The 14850-nt window shown below is 33.2% G+C and overlaps 1 protein-coding gene across 6 annotated transcripts in view; it reads right to left on the bottom strand.

Annotated features, from left to right (window-relative positions):
• Positions 1–1350: 1350 nt before the first annotated feature.
• The window catches only part of Pcgf5 (polycomb group ring finger 5), a 67090-nt gene continuing 53590 nt past the window's right edge, over positions 1351–14850 (bottom strand). The window contains exons 8-10 of one of the 6 annotated variants that reach the window (XR_001234288.1): positions 13584–13643; positions 6794–6915; positions 1351–3036 (exon numbers count right to left, since the gene is read on the bottom strand). Coding sequence is in view for 4 of the 6 variants with exons in the window: in XM_013514860.1 (XP_013370314.1) it covers positions 6868–6915; positions 13584–13643 (108 nt within the window). In the remaining 2 variants the exon portion in view is untranslated. Of the gene's footprint in view, positions 6916–13583; positions 13644–14850 lie in introns of those variants that run through there. The other 5 variants (XM_013514861.1, XM_013514860.1, XM_013514863.1 and 2 more) reach the window with 5 other exon arrangements.

Consider the following 14850-nt stretch of genomic DNA (forward strand, 5'->3'; position numbering starts at 1 on the left):
TCTAATTTTTTTTTTTTTTCAGTACAAGGTACTAGACTAGGTGGGAGGAAGAATTAAGGCTTGTAAGGAGTCTGCTCTGTAGGAAGAGCAGGGCTTACTTACCAAGACCTCTGGTTGGTAGGAGGTGCAGAGCCTCGTAATTATTGTGGAGTCTCTGCAGGGAGAGTGGTGCTCCATAGGAGTGGGGCCTTCTAAGGGGTAGAGGGGCTTTATAAGAAGCTGGGCTTTGTAGGACGTGTAGGGTTTTGTGCGGACTGAGGTTTTATTAGATGCAGTGGGACTTATAAAGGATTATGCATTGTGGCTTTGGGAAGTGAAGGATTGGTAGGAAGAACAGGGCTTTGTAGGAGTTGCAAGGTCCTGTTATCAGCAGGGCTTTGGGTGGCGGCTGTAGGAGAAAGGCTTTGTGTGGAAGGGCAGGGCTAGAGGGGACGGCTTTTTAAGAAGCACCAGATGTAGTTTGAAGAGCTGCACTTTACAAGGAGGAATGGGGCTCTATAGGGAGGAGAAAGGCTCAGTAGGGGGAAAAGGGCTTTGTACATCAGTGCTTTCTAAGCAGGAGCACAGCACTGTTAGAAGAGTGGGATCTGTACGTGGAATTTGGGGTTTTTAAGAAACGGATTTGTAGGAGGAGTGAGCATTGTAATGACGGTACAGGTTTGTGAAGACCGTTTCTTCACATGGCTAGTACTGGTGCCTACTTACCCTTTCTGGGCCACCATTCTCCATTTGATTCTGAGGGTAACCCAGGTTCTAGGGCAGGGATATGGATGCTAAGCAGGGCTTTACATGGCTTCCAGATCAATATTACCTGCAAATTCCCCAGCTACATAAAATGCTGAGCTTCTCAGACCAGCTTGAGTGCAAAAGCCCTCCAATGTCTTTCTTAAGTAGTGAGGAGATCAGAGCTGAGCCAGTGTTCTCAAAAGCACTTCTAAGACCTGGAAAACTGCAACCCCTTTTCCTCAAATGGAGGTGCAGAAGAGTTGAGGAGCAGGTTACAAAACTATCTTTTCATTCTGCTTGGGAAACAGGTTCACTATGTCCTGCAGTATTCCTTGCAGAAGGGCCATGTTCTGGCCAATGACATGAGGAAACGAGGGTGTGTGTGTGTGTGTGTGTGTGTGTGTGTGTGTGTGTGTGTGTGTGTGTGTGTGTGTGTGTGTGTGTATGAGCTGAAAGGCAGTCTGCCGTCTTAAAACTAAATAGCTGAAGCATCTTTAGAAAATGTTAATGATCTCAAATACTCAAATCTCAGGAAAATTTGTTAACAGTAGTACTTAAATACGACATTTTAAATGGAGGTTTCAATCAATAGCTACTAATATTAAATAGATGACAAACAATAAATTATGCAATCAAATTTTTAATAACAAAGATACTAATTTTAACATGGTCAAATATATTTGGCTAAGTCCAGATTTTAAAAAAAAGTATCTAGCTCAAACAGTACAGTAATACAGCTTTGTACAGAACATTCCATAGATCAACAGAAAACACGTTTGGGCACAAAAATAAAAAATATTTAAAGAGAATCTCTAAGCAGCATTTTATTTCTGCAAAACAGACATATATCTTGTACTGATTAAATATCTACAAGTGCTTTTCCTTTAAAAAAATACATATATTCTTAATAGACTAAGTCATTAACAATGACCTGGTAAATCTTTCACTTCAATTTGAATGATTTATAAGCTAAATCTTACAACCACAAAAAGGTTTTTATCTGTATTAAGATGTTACCACTTTTGACAAAAGCTTAAAATATTTCATATTTCAAAGTAAAACTAGCAACGTAACTTTACAATATATTCTATGGTAGCTTTACTTATCATGAGGGCTACTCTAATAAAACTGACGATCGCCGCTGTGCTGCCAGATGCAGGAAAGCAGTAGAACATCGGTACTCCCTCCCCACAAGCTCTTGTCATGGACCACAGCTTCATAAGGACACTTAGGCCCCCATCTTTAGTCTAAAAGAGACTTTCTTTCTACACCAAAAGAAACTAACCCCAAACAATATTGGCTGATCCCATTACATTTTAATGTGTAGAACTCCTGCTCTAGTGGACTGATATTAAGTGTATGGATAAATAAATTAAACTGCTTACTATCTCTACATTATCCAGAAATATTTAATCTTCATTTCTACTAAGTTTCTTACTCCATGAAGCTCTATAAGATGAAAGAAAACTAGACCCATGTTTCACTTGTGGACTTAAATATAATTAAAATTAAAAAGCATTTCTGAAAAACCAGTCTCAGTTCTGAATCATAAAAAAAGGGCATGAGTATACAGACATTTGCATGAGCATTAAAAGTGATTAGGTTATCTTTAAGCTGGATTTTAAAACTTTCTTAAAAGGAAGTATTCAAGCATTTTAATTTTTCTTGAAACTATAATGACAGAAAATAAACTTTCAAATTACTGGGAAAAACACTGTTAAAAAAAACAAAATACAACAACGAAAGCTCTGTACTAAGTTAAGTACATTTTAACAAACTTTTGATCTCCTGTTTTCCACCAAAATACTACTGAATCAGGTACAGCAAGTAAATCCAGAAATAACTGGCCACTGTGTGCTTTGAGAGGGCTTAGTATTTTTTAAACCTTTCATAAACCACATTTAGCAGACATATTATATTCCTTAATGCTCTCCAGATTGTAGGAATATATATCTTAAAATAATATTAATAACAGTTCAAGTTTTTGTGTTTCTAATCCAGAAAAGTTATGACAAAACAAATTAATTTTTGAAATTAATATAATCAACCAACATTTTAATGGCATAAAGCTTAGCTTGCTGGAAAATTCCTTATAATGCACGAGAGTATGTAACAGAATGTGCATTCATTTTTAACCTGAGGAGGTTTAACTAGTTGACCTATGAGCAGACTTTGTAATAGTAGTTTTACCTTACAGGAGAAAAGACATCAAGGTGCATCTCTTTTGGTATATAGAGATGCTCTTGTTCTGCATTCCATTTTGTCAAATTTGGATGTGAAGGCAAAATTCTAATAATGATAAAGTAACTGCTGAGAAACAAGAAACACAGGACCTCATGAAAATTTTGTCTTTGAATATACAAAAAGCATTTATGTAAATTCAATAGAAGGTACTACATTCTACACAAATAAGCACATCAGCACTTTTATCAAAATCTATCTGTAATAAAATTACATATTACTAAGAGCCTGGGAGCTAAATAAGGGTAATTTATTTTATGTTGCCTTTGTGGAATAAAAAACATCTCAAATTAAAATTTATAAACTTAATTTCAATTTTCTTTCAAAAGTATGCACGCTTCTCACTTTTCCTTCAGAGGGAAGCTTGTTTTATTTATCTCTTTCTGACATTTGAGGATTTCTTATGATGTGTCAGATGGGGATAGATAACTGAACATGTTCAAAAGGAAATGTGCTCTGATTATTTCAAGAGAAACCTGCACTTGACTAGTCAGTCTCACCAAGAAAATTTACTTTAAAGTCTTTCTTTGGTGATATTTTAGCAATTAATTAAGGTTATTGCCTGACTATACAAAATTAAGTCACAGTCTAAAAATTTCCAACCTCCGAACAGTTAAAACTGTTTCCCCAACATGGTTACTAATTAACAGTAAAATGTCTTTGGTGATATCTATATTTTTATGAAAATCTTTTAAAAAGTGATTACTACAACTTGCAAGTGCCTATGTAAATATGAAACCACTCATAAGGGACACATACAGAAAACTCAAAATTCACGCAGTAAATCTAAAACAGAAATGCATGTTAGCAATGAGGCACTTTCTTCTTAATATTTAATAAAGCTAGATAGTTCACTATAGTATATAACATTTATTTTTAAGGAGTCAGTTTAAATTTATGTAACACTTGAGTGTATAATATAATTGAGCAAACTCACTACATTTATAAAATGTGGTATATTAGTATGGGACAGATGTTCAATGAGTAAAGAAATAGTACACCTTTCTAGAAGTAGCTAAAAGACATTACTCAAGTTACACAATCCCCAGACTACTACCTCATTAATAAATCTTTTTTATACTTTTTAAGTATCTTATTAACTTAGTAAGTGTCTTGTTAATTTAGAGAAAAGGTCATATTTTTCTATTAACTAATGTGACTACTTCCATTTAAAGTGATATTTACAAACCATACACATTTTTTATTATCTAAAGTTCCTTGACCCTTTTATATCTGATTTTTAAGGCAGATAAAACAGAAAACACAACCTTTAATGGAAGTAATAAAATTCAGTTTGCTTCAGTAATAACAAATTAAAGAATAATTTAATTTGGGTTTATTATGTGATTTAACATATGCAGATGATAGGTTACTTATATAGTTTTTTTAAAGTACCCTATATTTATAAAGCTAACCAAAAAAGGTGCTTGTATATTTTCTCTATATTTGGTTTCTTCCAAGTTCTATAATCTGATATAAGGGATAATTAACTGGGAATTTAGTGTACTACTAGCCATAAAAGTAGTCCCATACTTAGAAACTCATAGTTGATACACTACAAGAGGTCAGCTGAAGAAGTAGCAATACCACATTACTAAGGACCATCAAAAATTAATGTGTACCTATCCCCAAATGACAATTAATGCCCTTCTTTATGTAAGATTTTTACATATTTTGGCACATATTTTTTCACTGCATTTCAATAAAAATGTCAATGCATTAACACTAAATAAAGGAATTTTATACAAAACTACTCTCAATTCTATAACTGTTTCCCTAAACACTTTCTTAGAAAATTGTGGAATTACATATCAGACAAGAGAACAAATTTAAAGAGATCTCACTCTAAAACTTACCTATGGCCGTAAGTTTTGACTTGGGAGCCAAAATATCTAATCCTTATTTGTGATTTTCCAAACGCACCCAATTCATCTTGAGTTCATTAAAATTACCTTCCATATGTAAAATACTATGAAACACTATTTTAATCACTGATCTAGTTGGGACAAATTTATACTAATTAAACAAATTTTAAAATATCAGGGAAGTGGGTTTCACAAAAATTTTTTTCTGTAGTTGGATAACAAATTCAGTTTTGGGTTGAGTCTAATCGTTTTTCCAAGCATTTAAGAAGTTAATGAAAACATTTAAAATTTTGCATGTGAGCCCTTCCAAGAACAATCTAAAGAAACAAAATACTATTGCAACTTCATTCACAAGTAGGAACAGAAAATTTTTATATAGATTTTTGACTAAAAAAACATACAAAAATTATGAACTTTTGGTCTTTTATATGATAAAATGCATTCAGATTGAGCTGTATTTTGTGTTTCTTAGAGTTACACAATATTGTAGTTCTATGAAGTAATTTGGAATTCAGAAGACAATTTGTGATAGATCTTACCAGAAAATGCAGCACTTCTCTCATGTATACAGTATAAAGCTATGTGTTTAACACATAGATTGTGCTCTGATTTCTAAAACAAGCTGTTTCTCCTAATTTCCAAGCATCTGTCTAATTTTCAGAGGTTAAACATGTTGCGAAAGTAATTGTTAAAGCAATTTCCAAGGACATTTTTGGAAAAGCATAAATTTTAAAAGGTTTAAAATAAAAGTTTTTATATAGCTTAAGGTAACAAGACTTTCTGTGACTTGCAGATTAACACCAAAACAAATGGAAAACTTAATAAAACTGAAAAATCAAGGAAATTATCACAGTTCTGAATTTTAATAAGTCATGTATAAAACAATAATCCAATTTCCCTCTGATTACAGTATCTAAAATAAAATATTCTCAAACCATTAATTTTGGTAGCATATTTATCTACTAAATTGTATTCTCTTTTATGCATATGTTTTGGAAATGTGATAACTAACATTTTTAAACCTACAACTGTTTTGAGACATCTGAAATCCATAAAATAGCTAATGTTCTCTGTTCTAAAAAACCTAATATTTAAAGTCATCATTCATAACCTTCTACATGGCACAATGACACACACCTAAGGCCAGCACAAAAGAAAACAATGTATTCATTAAATGACAACAACAATGTAATGTACATATATAGAATGGGCTATACAATGAAGTTTCATGAAGCAGCACCCACTTGTCATAAGGCATTATGCAAGATGAACCTTACTTACACATTAATTTTATTAGAAGTAAATGTGATCAGCTGCCAACATTTCAAATGGTTATGAATCTAACTTCAGCTGTCCAAGAAATTACACACATGTTGGTCTGGAGAGCTAACATGCCTTCCTTGTGCAATTGGTAGACCACACAGATGACTAGAATGTTGACAATTATGATGTTCTCCAACATTAAATAATTGGAATTCTTCACAAAACAACTTGCACACTCAAGAATGAACTATTTTTTTTACACAAAAAGCTTAGCAAGAATAAGATAGTGGCTCAGAAACCACTTTTCTAAATATATTTCCATATAAAATAACTTCAGATATAATTTTCAGATTCTTGTACAGTACTCTATTTAAACAAGAATTAATAAAATAGTAAGTATGTGAAAACTGCAACACCACAAAGATTGAGCCATATTACTAGTGTAATTAAACGTTAGGACAATCTTGGAACAGGCAAGCAAAATATTCAAGAGGCCAAATCATGGCTGCACACCATGATTTCAACTATGACTTGCACACTGTGAGATAGCACAAACACCTTATGCAGATGGTTCAGTAGCAGAACGGCACCTGGTTTGCTCTTAATAGAAACAACATGAATGCAACTGACAATTTAGAGACAGACAATGGCCTTATTTGCATGCTGAAAATCTGATTGTGTCCCTCTAGTCCACACACCGTTCACTGTGCAATCTGTCGACGAGTAAACAAATAGTGCAGGATTCATTTCAGTGAAATCTAGGCCCCTTGGTCTAACCGAAATCAATTCTTGGTCGATACTGCAATACCATAGGGTATGACTATAAAATAAAAACAGATGATGAGTTGGCTGTTTGCATAAAAACAACATAGTTTATATTCAATGTAATTTATATACAAGATTTTAAGAATTTAGAGTCATAATTTACAGTATTTCCTGATAGTAGTGATTACTACAGTAAAGATTTAAGATGTCATTTAAATTTTAAGTTACTACATTAATACTCTCTTTTTTTTTTTTGCATGCCATTTTTCTTGAGTCAGTCAAATTTTCACTAATATACAGCAGTGGTCAAGTTCCAAAGTCTACAGACGTCACACGGAGGTCGCATAAGTGACCATACCAACACATTACTTAGGGACAGACAGGACTTGTTGAGGACTGCAAGTTACATGTCCTGCTTCCAAGTGTCCCACTACTAACCCTGTGTGGCTGAGCCACCTGAGCTGGATTTTCCCAGAGCTGCTGCTGGTGAGAATACAGTGAGTAACTCATTAGCAAGAGACGCCCTGCTATGAAACTACGAAACTGCACTACTTTTCACAAAGCCAAAAACTTTACAAGCTTGATACTTGTTCCTTTTTAGCATTTAAAAGTTATTTTAATGGCCTTTAAAAATATTGGATAAACAAGTAATCGTTACATGAAGTATTTAGGTCACTGTCTTCTTTCAATAGTCGGTTGATGCTATTAAATGCTCTGATTTGACTATTACATAATGTAAATAAAAGGTTCATAACTGTCCTTGGTATTGTTCTATGTAGAAAAGGTATCACACGTCTGGCTACCATACACTGCTAGAGAGGAAAGAGCTTGTAGTAAAGGTATATGTCAAGCTACCTCTGCCTGGTTTTACCTCTACTTTCTCACGTAATATAGAAACACATCACAAAGTCAGAAAGGGTCTGGAGAAACAATAACTTCTTTCTAAAAGCTGCAGGGTCCCCTCTAAAAATGTAATTTGATATTTTCAAGAAATGGCTGAGACAACCACTCACTGTTACTTCATCTCAGTGTACAAAAATGCAAAAATGCAACATCTCAGTGTACAAAAATGCAAAAATGCAAAAATGCAGCACAGAAAACTCTGTATTCTTCCATATAGACTAAAGAGCTAGATTCTATGATACTGAAAATGACCATTTTAGCACATACAAAGCTTTCAGCTCAGAATAGGACAGGAAGATAGGAATAAAAACCCTCTAGATCTTGTTCTTCCAGCTGAAGAAGTCAGTCAGATGCCACTACCAGCTTTCTTATGAGCTAGCATCAAAAGTCTCACCTTCTCCAGGTTTCCAAGGTCAAAAATTATTTTGGCTTAATTTTGTTTACTTGTTTTTATTTTAAACTTTATTCTGTTCTTGCAGAAAGTGGGAATGGGGCACAGAAGTCTGTAATTCATAAAATTCTCTGGGCCTCTCTAGAGCTCAGCCAGATTATGAGACCACTGACATAGGTATCTTACCCTAACTTTACTAATCCATTCCACTTCACTCCTACCTAAAACATGTCTTTTGCTTTCAAGCTTTATTTTCCATTCCTGTTGAATTTGCATACTTTCTGTAATTAAACTCACCATTTTAGAATACATTCATAACATACACAAGTATTCAACAGCTCTACAAGGGATAAAAATATTTGAGAAGGAGTAGAATGGTTTTGTTGACACTACTCTTGTTTTACTGTACACTGGAAAATACAGAAAACCACCAAGGAAAAAGGAAAATTATTTAAATTCTATCATCTGAACGTAGCCACTATATAATTTTAGTGCATCTTCTAGTCTTTTTATCTATACTTTTTACCAAACTGGAATCACAATAAATACATTGTCTGGTAAATAGTTTTGTCCACTTAAAATTCTGTAAATGTATTTCCATACCATTTAATACATTTTGACACAATCATCTTTAATGGGTACATATTATGCTTTTAAAGAAATGAGTCATAAATTATCCATATCTTTTTGCTACCCACTCGAGAGTATTCCTTTTCTGCTATTATAAATTAATCTTAATCTAATGATTTATATTCTTTCCCACAGGACAGATTCTTAGAAGTGAAATTACTAGTTCAAATAACATACACATTTAAAAAAAAAGCATTTTGATAAATACTATTATACTGGTCTTCAAGAAAGTTGTTCCATTTTTGCTTCTCCAAAAGAAATGAGTAGCCATTCTTCCAGAATCTCATCAATAGAGGCTATTATCCAATATCCATTTTCACTTGGTAATAAACATAAAATACTGTTTTACTTCTTGACTTCTAAAGAATTTCACCATTTGTATATCGTTGTTAGCCAATTATATTTTCTTTTTTTTAACTTCCCAAGTTAGGTTGTCTTATGGATTTATATGAATTTTTTATTTAATAAGGACATTAAATCTCTTTCTGACACATATTGTGAATATTTACTTAGTATGGGACTTTTGGTCCATTTCCACTCTGAGATCATTTACTTAACTATATTTTCTTCTTAATCATTTTTTTAGTATCACTTTTAATATTTACCATTTTACACCATCAGAAAGTTATACTGGTGAATAATGTGAGGTCCGTTTTGAATTTTCCCACCTGTGTCAGTACAATTAATGAAAACAAGCCCCACTCAATCTGCGCTCAACCTCCAGTGCGGCATCCCTGAGGGAGCAACTGCCCATCACCCTCTTTGGGTTTGCCCACTCCAGCGCCACAGGGCCCGGCAATTCTCAAACAACCAGACACACACTCTGCCCAGAGCCTCTGCAATGTGTTCCTTTGACACCAGATAGTCATATGGCGATGTCTTTCATTTCCTTTTGATCAAAAAAGGCCTTGTCAAAGAGGCACTCTTTAGGCATCTTAAAAAAATATTCTATTTACCTACATGAAATTTTAACACTAAAATTTAGTTGTTTGCTCTTTGTCTGATAGCCACTAGAGTGTGAGTTCTATGAGAGAAAAGTCCTGTGTTCATTTTTACTTCTCTAGGTCTAGAAGAATGCCCAGTACATATCAAGTGCTCAATAGATATTTGCTAAGTTAATATTTTTCTCTATTAATTTGAAACATTGTCTTTTATAGACTTTCATATACTCCTATACACTAGAATCCATCCCTGAGATATTTTTTTATTTACATGTCTACATTTAGTTCATTTGTCTATATTAAAGTTATTCTTTTTATTCATGTCTATGTTGATTGTAACTATTTCAACTTTATAATACACTTTAATATGAGCAGTACTACACTTATTACTTCATTACTCATTTGAAAAATGACTGACCAGAAGCATCTTTTGTATTTCCTGTGAACTTTAGAATAATTAATGTTGTCAGGTTAAACTAGAATCTGGTAAAAGTACATTTGGAATTACATTCGACTTCACAATTTAATCAAGGGGAGAACTGACATCTCTATAATATTTAAAATTCTATTAAAATTTGTTCTGTGCAAAATGGAATTCTGGATATATGCCAATTGAATTGGATGAGAACTAAATCAAATTTCCCCATAAGGTGAACACTGAACTTAACCACTGAATTTGATTCGATTCTTGTCCAACTCGGTTTGGGACCAGGCCCGTGGAAATAATCAAGTTCAAGAACAGAGGTACCACTGCATACGAGAAGGTCTCTCTGAGAAATGTATACTGCATACTTAGTGATCAACTCTCCTGGCTTATTTACTTTCAAATGGTTTCAGAAAAAACAAATGGAAGAAACAGACAGAGTAAGGGAGAGAAAGAGAGTCAGAGACAGAGACGGAGAGAGACAATACAGTCAGAGAAAGAGGAAGAAAGGAAAAGTGGCAGAAAATGTGGTTAAATGTTAATTGGCAAATCTAGGTTAAAGGATATAATAATTTCAACTTTTTATTGTTCTGAAAAATTTAAAAATAAGAGGCTCAAAGGAAAACATCAGTATCTAAAACTGAACTTTATCAAATGTATTTTCAGCATCTACTGGAGATTTTTTAGTGTGTATAAAATATAAATTTATACATGTATTTCCACACATACATACCTATGGCTTAATATTGTGGGGGGAGATAAGGACATTCTCCCCACAATATTAAGCCATTCTTGCATTTCTGATAAAATATCTACTAGGTTTGGCTTCCTATTCCTTTAGTATAGTATTTCAGAATATTATTTAGTACACTTAGTATGTGTCAGTATATTATTTATCACCTTTGTACTTACATCTGAAATCAGATTCAGTATTAGCTTTCTCATTGTGGGTTCCATGTTAGCTTTGCTATCATACTTAAGCTATTTTTGTGAAATGAATTCAGAAGCATTTCATGTTTTTCGAGGATTTAAAACAAAATATATAATGCAGGTATACACTGTATTGTCTCCCTAGCGTAAGAAACTGAAAGAGTAAATATGATTTAAGAGGTACAAAAGATATTATGAATGGGAAAGAAATTGCTCAAAAGGAAAGAACAACTAGAATGGGGGACAGGAGAAAAGAAAAAAGGAAAAAAATAATATATATATATACATACATACACCACAAGATAGGTAAGATAACTGTACTACTAATTTCTACTAGTTCACTGAAAGCAATAGTTAGTGCTTCTATTGTTTGATCAGTTTTGCATGTCTATATCTGGTAATCTGAGCAACCACTTTGAAGTTAACAATATGCAATATAATAACCATTGTTAACTTCCTGTCATCTTGTCTGTATCCTTTTGGTTTTTTACTTCTATTTTATTCTCTTTAAAATAAAAAAAAATGTAAAAAAAGATTGATATTTTCCTTGAAAATCTGGAGAATATAAAAACAAAATCATATAAGTATATTTAGAATAAGTTAATCCTTTAAATTTTCATGCCTTTCATGAACTAGTGATTTAAATTTTCTTTCTTTTTGGGTAAATTTTGATGCACTATATTTTCATAAAATTGTCTATTTTAGAAAATGTTCCAAGGTTTAAAATTTTAATAGTGTAAAGTATAAATAGTATAAATTATATAACATAATTTGTTCTTGCATTAAAAAAGTGATTTTTTCCCTAGAAATTTCCTCCCTGTTTTTTGGCTAAAACACGTAGCCTATTAACTACAAATTTTCTTACAAGACTAATACCCATAATAAAGTGTGTAAAAAAAGGATATTTGTGTTGATATAAAAATCTGTTTTAGTTGGGCATGCTGGGGCATATCTCTACTCCTAGGACTCTGGGAGGCTAAGACAGTAGGATAAAAAAGTTTGAGCTCCGTCGGGGCAATTTAGTAACTCTGTGAGACCTTGTCTCAAAAAAAAATTTAAAAAGGGCTGGAGATATAAGCTCTGTGTGAAGGTTTTGGGTTCAAGACCCAGAACCGCAAGAAGTCTTATTCCAGTTTAAGTATTAAGGTACTTCAGATCATGGTTTAAGAACACCTTTACTTTTAAAGAAACAGACATAAATACCAAGATCACACATGTATGGGTTATAGCTACAGACATGGTGTATCACTATAGTTCACCATCCCAAAGTCAGCTACAAATCTTATATCCTATACAATCAGAGAAACTTTGCTAGCAATGCACTATGATCCCTGAAAATATAGCCTATAGCCTTAGCTACAAATCTCAAAGCTTAAATAACTTCATCTCCGAGTTTTACAATTTTTTTTTTTTTTTTTTTTTTTGGTTTTTTCCCAGTACCAGGAATGGAACTCACGACCTTGCGCTTGCCAGGCAGGTGCTATGCCACTGAGCTAAATCCCCAGTTCCTGATTTTTACAAATTTTACCAGCTCAACTAAATTATTTGCCCACCCTTATCTGTGTAATGTACAGAGAAGGATGATTTTGCTCCCTACATGATTTTTTTCTTGATTTTACAGATCACTGCTGAAAAACTAAGATTTAAAACAATATATGTCAAAGAAACATATTTTAATTAATGAATGTATGCGGATTTCTTTATCATAGCACTGACTTATTCTAGATAGACTGCTAATTGAAAATTTTAGAACAGTGATTTGAAGTGTTCTTTTAATACTTAACATACACTCATTTGTATCCACCCCCAAATGGGACAGCAAAGTTTACTAGTTCAGTTGTTACATAACTCTCCTTTCTCTGCTCCAGGGAAATACAGTAGGGACTACCTTATTACTGGGATAAAAGAACAATGGTATTTTTAAAAAATGCTGTCATTAGTCTATGAGATTAAGGTTGCTCATGGACTATCTCTGTATCCAATAATGATCCTTATTATACTAAACTTAGTCTCTTCTGTTTTCTACATTTCTGTATGTATTTTTGTTAAACTTTCCTCGAACGTATGTTCAAGTATTCTCGGCACACTACAAAATTAGCTCACTAACAGGTCAAAAGAGGTAACACAAGTAACACGCTAAGGGCAAGGCCCAGTAAGGAAGTTTATAATTAGATTAAGCTATTGTTATTTAAAGTAACCTAATTCGGCATTTCATCCTTCACTTGTACATTAACTCATTAAAAAAATAATACACAAGGAAGGTAACATCCTACCTAATCTAGCATAGGTCAGGTATTTAAGGGCTGAAGCTGCTACTTATTTAAAAACTCCTGACTCATAATGATTTTGACATGTAAATAATGGGAAAATTTAAGTTTTGAAAAGATAAAAAAATGTTAATTTTTATATGGTGACAGGTCTCAGGAAGGCAAATTTGCAATGAAAGCGATCACTGACCACCAGGGCATTGTGATGGGCAATGTACCGTCGTGAGTGCCTCTTACCTGATACAAAGGGCCATCCTGAGAGCAGACTTGCGAAGCTGAGCAGTTCAGACACCGAAACTGCGGAGGAGATGAACTCATCAGATAAGAGGCATCCACAACTGGATACATATTTAAAACGGATTATTTAAAATATTTTAATGTCAAACATAAGAGGCAATATGATTAATTTTAAATAAACACTCTGAGAAAATGATAGTTGTTTTGGAAAATTAGATTTAAAAACTTAGTGATTGGTAAAATTTAGCTTTAAGTGATTTCAGCATCTAGCTGAGATTAGTAGTTGGCAAATACAAAAATGGAGGGCTATCTTTTCCAAAAATTAGTATTTTCAAATACTAATTCCTGGGGAAATCCTCACCTAATACACACAAGGCACTCTCTTTTCCAATCCTTCTGGTGAACAATCTCTCCCAGATCTCCTTTTTAACCTGTCTTTCCAAGATTAGATCTCTGAGTAAGGCATAGAATTTCACTCAACCTGTCCGGGATCCACTTTCCCTTTTATGTTAGGTTCTTCATATTGTTCAGATTAGATTATTAGCTTACCTATGTTGATAGCTTTAATCTGAAATCTGTTTCACATTTACATTTGCAGTCTTAACAGTAATGTCCAGAACTGGCACAGAGCAGCCACTCAATAAATATTTTAGGAGTAAATCAACAAGTGGGCCTATTTAAAAAGTTTTGAGTAGATTCATTTGTAAACTCACTACCTTCTATCATTTTAACCATTCATATTAAGAAAAATCATTCCTATTCTTAATTTTAAAATTTAAAATATATGCTATATTCAATAAAAATATAATTTAATTATAATTGAAGTATAAAATATAAAATGTATATTTAAAATTATACATACATGAATTCAACATTGCATACTATTCAAAATGGAAAAAATAAGTATATAAAAAAGTGAGTTATAAATTTACTGGGATAGTTCTAACATCCTAGAGTAGATTTTTAAAAGACATACTTTGAGAAGATTACAAATTATCTATTTCCTCAAAATACTTTTGCAATTATTTTCTTCAGAAGGTGGTCCTCGAGCCTGTGTACTGTGATCATCAACATGCTGTAGGACTTGCCTTGCCCAGCAGTGCTAGCCTTTGGTGACCTTCTTGCTCTCTGAATAGTCTCCAATCTCTGGCCTATCAGAGTCTGCCTAATGATTCGAGTTGCAAAAAGTGTTCACCAAGAACACAAAGTTAGGGTAGATGGAGGCATCTTCACTAATTCTTTTTTCTACCTATCTCTTTGGTATCAG

The sequence above is a fragment of the Chinchilla lanigera genome, unplaced genomic scaffold, assembly GCF_000276665.1.
Source record: "Chinchilla lanigera isolate Chin_1 unplaced genomic scaffold, ChiLan1.0 scaffold00024, whole genome shotgun sequence".
NCBI classification, from domain to species: Eukaryota; Metazoa; Chordata; class Mammalia; order Rodentia; family Chinchillidae; genus Chinchilla; species Chinchilla lanigera.